The 10446-nt window shown below is 30.9% G+C and overlaps 1 protein-coding gene across 1 annotated transcript in view; it reads left to right on the top strand.

Annotated features, from left to right (window-relative positions):
- The first annotated feature begins 7328 nt into the window (after nt 1-7328).
- The window catches only part of LOC117180590 (odorant receptor 30a-like), a 4936-nt gene continuing 1818 nt past the window's right edge, over nt 7329-10446 (top strand). The window contains exon 1 of the mRNA XM_033373083.1: nt 7329-7546. Coding sequence (XP_033228974.1) covers nt 7329-7546 — 218 coding nt within the window. The remainder of the gene's footprint in view (nt 7547-10446) is intronic.

Raw genomic sequence — 10446 nt, 5'->3', positions numbered from 1 at the left:
CATCGCGCTGCACGTTTGTGTTCAACTAAACGTGGTCCACTCTGCTGAAAACTTTATTTTCAGTCCGGTATTTTTCGGGTTGGTTCAAATTGAACCTCTTGAAATGTGGATACGCATTGCAGAATAAAATGTGCTATATCGTAGTATTATTTTTTCTCTTTGTTATCAGCGGATAAAAATGGAGAAAGTTCGTTTTCAGCCCATTATTCTGGAATATTTTCTGGTAAATCGATTCTGTTCGAGTATGTCTCAAACTGAAGCATTTGACATGCAGATGAAAATTTAAAAATAAAATTTGCTATGTTGAAGTGTAGCTTCTTGTTATCAGTGGTTAAAAAATATTAAGAATAAGGACATTTCGTTTTTTAAATCACTTACACTGGAACACTCTGCTGGAAATTTCATTTATAGTCCGGTATTATAAAATAAAATTTGCTATATCATAGTATTTTTTATAATTAGAAGATAAAAAATGTGAAAATTTCGTTTTTAGCCCGCTATGCTGGAATAATTTCTCTGAAATCGATTGAGTTCAAATATGGATTAAATTGAAGGCCTTGTCATGTAGAGGTGCATAAATTCAATTTAAAAGAAATTTTTTGTTATAGTGAAGTATTACAGAGATACAAATATTCTTCAGTTTAAAGTAGAAAAATGATGTATTTTAATTATACGCACGTATTTATTCGTATAACTGGTAGCTAGTTAATATTATAAAAGCAGGCAAAGAATAGAATAACAATAATGATAAAAATAATTAAAATCATAATAATTCCTTTTGTTCTAACTCTCAAAAATTATAATTATTCATAACAAACATTACCTTCAATTTTGAAGTATTTTTCTTCAGAATGTAATCATCCTGGTACACAAGTACTCAATTTTTATTGACTGCGTCATAAATTCTCATATAGTACTTCATTTTTATTAAACTTCATATAGAAATATCATAGTTAAATATGCTGTCGTTCTACTAGTTTCAACTTCAAATTGCATTTATCAAAGTAAGCTTCAGAATCAACTTTGCTAAATATACGATTATGAGCATTGATATTATTCATTTCCGGTAACTCCTCCTGCACATGTGTACATTAACATTGAATGCAAACTTCGACGAAACTCTAACATTACATGCAACCTATAATCATGAAAATATAGCAGCGATTCACCCTACAAATATCGAGCTAAGTTCGAAGAATAAGATATTATTGAACACTTCTATATACTATTTCCTCTTGCATTGCCCTTCCAATGGTATAATTACTGGAAATTATTCACGAACCAGATACATTGCTCCTATAGCTTAGGCTACAGTCTCATAACCTATTCTGATTTTTTATAATAATCCCTTACGTAAAGTACATAGTAATAATAATAATAAGAAAATATTCTATACTTAGGCTACTTCCTCAAAAAAAATGAATCAGATTCATATAAGTTTTCACTAGAAAATGGATATTTTTGATTCTCGATATTACAAGATCAATAAATTTTTACTCTCGTGTCATGGACTTTGGGATTCTCAATCTTACAGAAAGAAACTCCTGGCGAGAAGTCTCATTTACTTTTCACTCGTTTCTACACTCTTTCTCCAGGTAGTAATTATTTTTTTACAGTACGTATACATAACAATGATTTATAGTTTCAAATTTTTAATGACCTTTTCCAAAATTGGTTTTAAATTTTTTCTTTCTAATATATAGAGCCTGTGTTCAATTCAAAATTTTTTCACATCAAATTGAATACCTTGTCCATATAATAACCATATTCTGTAATTAACTCAACCAACAAAATGTTGTTGATTAAAGAAATATATTTTTCAGAGTGGATTTCAAATAATTTGCTGTTATTTTTTTTTAACTATTATTAAGCTATTTTTCAGTGAAATCCAATCTTCTTTTTGAGTCTAGTTTCGTTTTCTATTTGCGGTTTGGGGTAACGACATAGATGCAACACTAGAGTGTCTTCCGCCGCTGACACTTATTATCATGTGTTTTTGCCAAATTACCGTTTACAATTACAACCAAGCGAAAGTAAGTTTTGATAATTACAAATCATAATCGATTTCAGTATCATAATTATCATTTTATGTCTACCTTATCATGCATTTATATAACTTTGCTTCTTCCTTAATTTGAAAACGAGATAGAATTCAAAATTGAAAACACTCTATTCAATTTTTTTAATTTTTAAACATTGTTATCACATATTTATCTAAAATGAAACATGTGCATGTTTTCTACGCATATGAGACATACCGTGATTCTCATACTTTATAAATTTAATATTCGCAGTTAGTGTTACTTCTAAAGTTTATTAAAAGCGATTGGAAGTTATGGTCATCTGGACTGGAATTAGAAATTCTACGCAATTATGCAGAAAGTGGAAGAAATTACACGCTATTATATGCTGGTGAATATTTTCAAGAATTACTTAAAAAGCAGAAATCGTCTTCTTATTCAAATTCCAGACAGGGGTTGGGTTTACTAACTTTTGTGAAGACATTTTTATCATAGTTTTCGTTATTTGTGATATTTCGCAAGGAAACATGAGACTGTAAATTATATACCGTTAAATACACCTATTACTGTATATTTTAGAGTAATTATATGACAAAACTTATACTCTGTAAGTTAGTGAAATTTCGATTTTTTTCGCAAAACTTTCTGTACATCTTATAAACAATATTCTCAGGATATACAGTAAAATCACACAAACAGAATAAAGTTTTCTAGGAACTAATACCTCAGGGCCATATTAGTGTTAATCTAAAATACTGAGACATTACCAAAAAATTGATATCAAAATAAATGCTGATAGCAAGATCACTTTTATTTATAAATTCATGCTTATTCAGTTGAAAATATTATCATTTCCCCCTTTCTCTTGTTTGCATCTATAAAATTTGCTCCTTCATGTATTTTCGATGCCCGCCCTCAACCAGCAACACTCGCTTCGCTCGTGCTGCAAATGTTGGGCGGACATCGAGTACACGTAAACGCAAAAATAGTACTATTTAGTACGTACTTTCGCCCTGGGATAGAGAAAAACATTATTTCTTACACGGGGGAAAAATGGAACTTCTGCACGTACGTGTAAGAAAATGTACTTTTGAGAAATACTTTAACCAGTTTCACACACCTCCGGACAATTGCTCAGAACAGTGTATTAGACAATTTTGCATATAGGAAGGTTTAATTGAATGAATTTAAAGATTTTGAAAAATCTTACCTCTACAAAGCTTCCTCTATGAGGAAGCAATTTGTCAAAGCTCCCGGTCTTCGTGTTTTTCTTTATTATATACATTAAAATATATTTTTTAAAAGTCTCTCTATTGAAAATAGCGTTGCGTAAAACTTTATATGTATTCACTATATATGGGTGTATTTATTTGTGCTCATTTGGTGAGCATTTCACTTCCTGATAGGTATCAAATGAATTTGCTTACATCTGTTTCACCCAAATAACGCCCGAAAAAATCATTGTGACAGGTGACTGACAGTTTGTAGACGACACTGCATGTTGCTCTGGATGAGAAAAAACAGTGTCTAAATGACGCTTTTCCCCTAGATTTTATGAATGAACCTATGTGGCTCAAATTTGTTGCAACTCACTTGAACACCGATTTCGGTGTACATTGGAGGATCGGCGATTTTTTGTGCTAGGAACAATTAATACTTCAGGGATGTTGTAAAGGGATGATATGAGTTTTTACAGAGTTTCCAACTAATATTGGTTAAAATACTATTAATTATACATAAATAAAGAAAAATACATTTAATTCTTGCAAAAAGTTGCAAATGAACTAATTAATTCGTAAGAGATACCGTGGTTCAGTACGCTCACCTACTACCCCCACCCTTTTGTAAAAAAAACGCTATCAGAAGCCGCCACCCTGCAGTTTTTTATTATATAGGACCCCTTGAACATGATTTCGAAGAGAAACTTCGTTAAACCATTTGTGCATGCTCAATGTTACCTACGTACTGCACTAAAACAATATAATTATTAACAAACAATACAGACATTGCTGCCATCATACTTTTAGTATTAGAAAACAACTAATACTTGAATTCTACATACAAACAAACTCACGATTGAAGCGTCTCCAAGAGTGAAAAGCTAAATATTGTGATCTTATAAACGAACAGTGTATTTAATTGAGGTGTTTGCCTTATAACCAAAATAGCCACTTTGTCTGTTTTTTAAGCAAAAGATTTGTTTAATATATATTTTTCAATTGAATAATTTAAATGAAAATTTTTTTCATCCGCATAATTTTAAAGAATGCTTAAAGCTAGAAGTTTTTTTTCAAATTTTGCATTTTTCAGTTATTTTAAATGTTTTTGTTTCTTATTTAATATTTATATGCTTAAATTCAGCTAAAGATCCCCAGTAATCTTTCCGGTACCAATAATTGTGAAACTTGTTAATAATGGAAATAGAATATTAAAAAACATGTTAGAAGTAAGGAAGTGTCTAGACGTACCGAAAAAATCTGGCTATTTGTACAGGTTTCGCGGTACAAATAGCCTCTTTTCCAGCTCTATTTGTAAAAGAAAAAATTCAGCTGTTTGTATCGAAATTTTGGTGCCCGTACCCACGGCCTAACAGTAACATTTAAGGATAAATCCGATATATTTTGAGCATTTTGGACTAGTAAATCAAAATGATATGCATTCAAATTCAATAAAATGCAAGAACATTGGCCTTAAGATTACTGGGACTAAGGTAACTTTTACTGACACGCTTCAATTCCTTCTTATCCCTTAACAATTTAAAGAATAAAAACAGTAATTCAAATAGGTAAATGTCGAATCAACTAGGGGTACATTATCATTGAGATGAAATTCGTGATACAAAGTATTTTTTTAGTATCGAGTGCATATCACTCAGAAAAATGTTTGTTCGAATCAAAAACCATTTGTTTCAACATGTATAAAAGCTAGACTTTGCTAGATAATAAAATTTTTTTTCAATTTAACAACAACGTATATGAATCAAATAAATTTGGTTTGAATTTAAAAAGTGTTTGTTTCAATCAATAAAATATTTGTTCCTACATCAAAGAAAAATTTTGTTTAATAATAACAAGAAATTTTCTGAGTGATCTACATTATTCATGGCGGTCAACCTATTATAATTAAATCAAAAAAATTAAAACAACATGGAACATGCGACAAAAAAACTAATACATTCCTAAAGATTTAAATCATACAATAAGCTGTGTCAATCAGTAAAAAAAATATTGATCAAGAAACTAATTAAATCACTAATATTTTTTACAGCAATTTAGAAATCGTAATCTAAGTATGTATATTTAAAACAGTATAAAGCTCGATTAAGTTGAAAAATATGGAATGATTTTGTCGATAAGAAAGTAATCATTTGGATCATTTTTTTTAAAAAATGAAGATAAAAATCTGAACACATTCCTTGAAATTCAATAAAATTTGTTAAATTTCTTGACATTTTTTAAAGATCTTAAAAATGCCTTGGAATTTTTTTTAAGCCCTACAATTTTTTAAAGCCTTTGAAATTTCTTTAAATTTATTTAAATTTCTTTAAATTTGTTAAGTATCCTAAAATCTTTTAAATTCTTTAAAATCTTTCAAATTTTTTTTAATCTTTGGAAATGCCTTGGCATATTTAAGTCTCTTCCAATCTTTGAAATACATGAAATCCCTTTATTTTTGTGAATAACTTCTTTGAAATTTTATTAAAATATTATATAATCCCTTCAAATTCCGTAAATGTACAAGAAATTTGATGATGTTCCTTGAAATTCCTTGACATTTTTTAAATATCGTAAAACTTTCTTTGGAATCCTTCAAGATCCCTATAAAATATTTAGATTTCTTGAAAATCTTTACATAACTCTTTAAAAATTGTAGAGCTCTTGAAAATTCCTTAAAATGTTACAAAATCTTTTTGAATCCCTTGAAGTTACATGGAATCTGATATTTCTTGATATTCCTTAAAATCGTTCGAAATATTTAAAGTCCTATGAAAACCTTTAAACCCCAGGAAATTAGATTAAAATACTTTATAGAAATTATATAGAAGATGTTCTCCAAAATTTTGTAACGTCCGGGAAGTGATCAATTAAGATTATAAAACGAAAAAAATAAAAAACATAAGGAAAATCAAATTGTACAATTTTATAATTTCTAAGGGAAAAAATAGTAAAGAAATTTATAGTAAATAATTTAAATAAATATCATCAACAAATAATAATAATACTAACATCTGGGGTTCAATTCCTTGCAGATCCTGCAGCCCAGCTGCAGGTACTGTGCGATCACAAGATGACATGCACGCTATGTTTGCGATCTGCTCACTGTGTGCATGTATTGTGTGTCAACAAGGCCTGATGCTGACATGCTGCAGCATAATTGTTATCTGAGTAGAATTATTGCCTGATGAGGATAGCGTTCGCTATCGAAACGTTTCAGTTTTACTAATATTAATAAACAACTCTGGAAGATTCGTAAGAATCCAAAAAATGTTTTTTATTTTTTTAGTTTTGAAATCTTAATTAATCTCATATATAGTGATTTTTTTAACCCCTTCAAATAATTAAAATCTTTAGATATGCCATAAAATTTCTTAAATCTTTGGAAATAACTTGAAGCACTTCAAAATCTCTTCAAATATTTGAAATTGCTGGTAATCCCTGAATAATTCTTGTTAAATTCTTTTAAATTATATTAAAATATTATAAAATCCCTTACGATTCCCGTGAAATTGTATTAAATCTGATAATATTCCTGGAAATCCCATACAAATTTTGAGTCCGTATGAAATCCTTTAGTATCCTAAAAACTATTGAAATACCTTATTAGGAGACTTAGAATCACTGAAATTCTCTCAAATATTTTCAAATATCCGGATTAACCTAAAAAATGTTGAATGATTGAACGGCTAGTAATAATTTCAAAAATGATAAAATAATCTTTATATTTCTGGACTTCTTTTTACAGAATTATGAGAAAAAATAAAAATATTAATTTAATTAAACAGGTATAAAGTCTTTATAACATTATCATTTGTAAGCCCTGGATATAAGAATAAAAACATCTTTACGGACAGATGTTGGTGGCGATAAATCTATTTGTTGGCTGATTTAGCCACATAGCCGATTGTCATTTGTTAACCTTTTGAACTATTCAGGCGCCATACCCTACTTTTTCTACTAAAAATTGCTTAAATGGACTAATTCAAATATAGAAAGATTAGTAAACTGCAAAAATATATGTGATTAAACCTGAAATATATTTTTAGCCTATCTTTATGGAACAGTAATTACATTTGTAACAGCCTCACTGATGCCGATTGTTCTTAACATCATAATTCCTTTAAATGAGACTCGGCCAAAACAGCTAGTGTATGCAATAAATTTTCCCTTCGATCATGATCAATATATCAACTGGATTATAGTCCACGGAGGTGTTACAGCTTTTATCAATTTATCGGTTATGATTTCAAATGAAGCAATGGTTGCTGTATGCACACAACATGCTTGTGCACTGTTTACAATAATCAGGTATGAATAATGAATAATAAAAAAGAGAATGCTTTTTTTGTTCTTTACAAACTCTTAGCTGTAATATTGTCTGATTTATGATAAAAAATAGGATAGGATAGAGTCGAGTAGTCCCAGCCACTCATGATTTTAAATAACCTGTACTTTCTGCGATGATAAAGCAATATTATTAAGTTTTAATATTGTTCAAAAGCGTAATTTTTAAAATACAGATTTATATCTCTGATTAGCATCGAAGAAAATCCTATCTATGTGTGCGTGTTGTGAAATAGCAACAAACCCTATTATAAAGTATTTATAAAAATTACAAAAAACATTCCATTGCTTTTGATAGCGGTAAATAAGTAATGAACTGCGACCTGTAGTTTTTTCAAATTGTTTCACGTATTTCCTTATTTATTAACTATTTTGTAAACACAATAACCTAAAATGATTTCTGCTTTTTTAAATATTTTGATTCTCGCGCGAGTAAAAATGGTTCGACTTGAGTTCGAGTTGGTTATGTCTTGAGTTCGTCTTCAAGTCGTAGATGTCTGCCTGCGTCTCAAAACAGAATCGAGACATAGGCCTTCGTCTTACTTTTGTGGTCACGACAGGTAAGACGGCGTTTACTTGTCGCGAGTCGAGCCTTATCTTGGCTGAGATGATCAGCGTAAAATTGTCTTAAGACGAACATTTTTCGACTCAGAAATGAAATTAAAATTGATGAATGGAAAATTTGTAGTTATTAAATAAGTTATTTTCAATTTAGAAAATCAGAATCTATGGGTCTGAACGAGTATAAACCTTAAAAATTTTCTTCAAAAAAATAAAAAATGTAACTTTCTAGGCGGACCTCCTACACGCAGAAAAAAGAAATGTAATATTTACTCATCAAGAATTTTAAAGGGTTTCTTATAACCGTAACAGTGTAAACTGCTCTTAATAAGAGGGTGAAAATGTCAAAAACACTTAGCATTTCGTAGATGTCACAATGAAATTAAGGTTAATTCAGCGGTTATCCTTCAGTAAAATAAACCTTCATTCCCTCGTATTACATACTGTACGACATGTAAAATCCACTGAACCGAGATTAAACTAGTAGTGCAGTGGACATTACCGAAAGATCGGTACATGCTACCGATCCGATCGGTTTACTTAACTCGCCCCTAAAGTCGCAACGCAACCTATCCGCGCGGAGCACCGGCTGAATTCACGACGGAATCGGCAATAAATGGTTTGCACCACCTAAAAAACATTCCTTTTTGACATTTCTATGACAATCGTCACATTCCTCCATATTCCCACTTTGCAAGGAAGGGGTTTTATAAAAATAATACAATTTTGGATGACACAACTTATTCACAGATCGCATACATTTGAGAGTTTATTGGAGCAAGACATGTTTTTATTCCATGACTATTTAAGTTGACATATAAGTCTGAGGTAAATTCTAGAACTTTTGTTGTGTGCCGCGATGGCATGGTCGCGTATTCAGAAGTCATTCCCGAGGTCACCACCCGCAGTTACAAATGCATTTCAAAATTATTTTACAGATCGTAAATCGTGTAACAGTTTAGTGCTTAAGACTATTGACTTGCGTGCTTAGGTTTATGCGTTCGAATCCCCCCCCCCCCATTGCGTGCGAAATTTTAATTGTATTAATAAGGGCCAGTTCCACCAACCTTAGTGAAATCATTGGTTAACTGACAGCGGGTTAAATGTAATGCCATAGTTAAGCCTCGATTCTCCTGTCGCACGTTCCACCACGTTTTTGGAGGTCCCGGTTATCTAACCAGATACACTAAAAAACGTGAATCTGTATGTGTTTTTTGTTCCTGTTATATTTCTGTTTTATTCCTGTTATCTGTGATAAGATGGAAGAAAATAAATTGAGATCGCCTAATTTTCTTCCTAATACTCCTTCAATTTGATTCAGCGGATCATTTACACAAGCTTTTGATGAGCGAACTCTCGTTTGAAAATCAACTTCGTCGAAATTATCAAAAAAATGCACTCTTTGTTTGAAAATTCGCGATCTTCTGCGGATAAATTATAAGATTTCTTCTTTCACTTCGTCGTCAGACGAACACAGAACTTCTTCCAAAAACTCCATATTTCACAATGACACTGCACTTTTCAGGTTAAAGGATGATTAAATCGCCCTAACCGACCAATCTTGACCGGTTAGATTTAACAGTGGCTAATGCGAGTTAACCGGCTGTTAAAAAGTGGTGGAACGCGTAACTAGCTTTAACCGAGGATTGAATTTTTAACCGAGCTTGGTGGAACCGGCCCTAAGCATTATAACTTAAAAATAACCGATTAATTATAATTATATCAATAAATATTTATAAGAAATAACCGTGCACTTATTTATTAATTATTTTTTAGCAATATTTTTTTACAATGTATAGTGCTGTCTTAACTGTAGTCTACGCTGATAACATAATTTAGATCTCTTTATATTATTCGTTAAAGTAACATGATAATTCGTAATTGCAGCATCCAGGAACTATACATAATAGCGACTGGATAGGTAAGATGTACTGATCCGTAGGTCAGCACCACCTGAGAATCGGTACTAATAACCATCAATGATAGTCATACTTATTTGCCTATAATTATAACGTTAACTGAACTGTCGTATTGTCCATATACGTACTAGGAAGATCGGTAGATTTAACTTGGTTTTCAGTAAAATATAAAGTACTTTTTTCTGCGTCTAAGATGTTAGAAATACGTAAAAACAAACAAAATTTTCGGAATCCTCATGGAACAAGCATAATACAAATGAAAATCTATAGAGAGAGAGAGAGAGAGAGAGATTGATGCCGCTTTGGAAAACCAGATTTACTATCTCATCTGGAAAAAATCGTGTGACAACTAACAAGGTCACGTTTCAGAGAGGTGTCTTTCAG

Source organism: Belonocnema kinseyi, chromosome 9, assembly GCF_010883055.1.
Source record: "Belonocnema kinseyi isolate 2016_QV_RU_SX_M_011 chromosome 9, B_treatae_v1, whole genome shotgun sequence".
Taxonomy (NCBI): domain Eukaryota; kingdom Metazoa; phylum Arthropoda; class Insecta; order Hymenoptera; family Cynipidae; genus Belonocnema; species Belonocnema kinseyi.
Note: the sequence above shows the minus strand (reverse complement) of the source record. Positions and strands in the feature narration are given on the sequence as shown.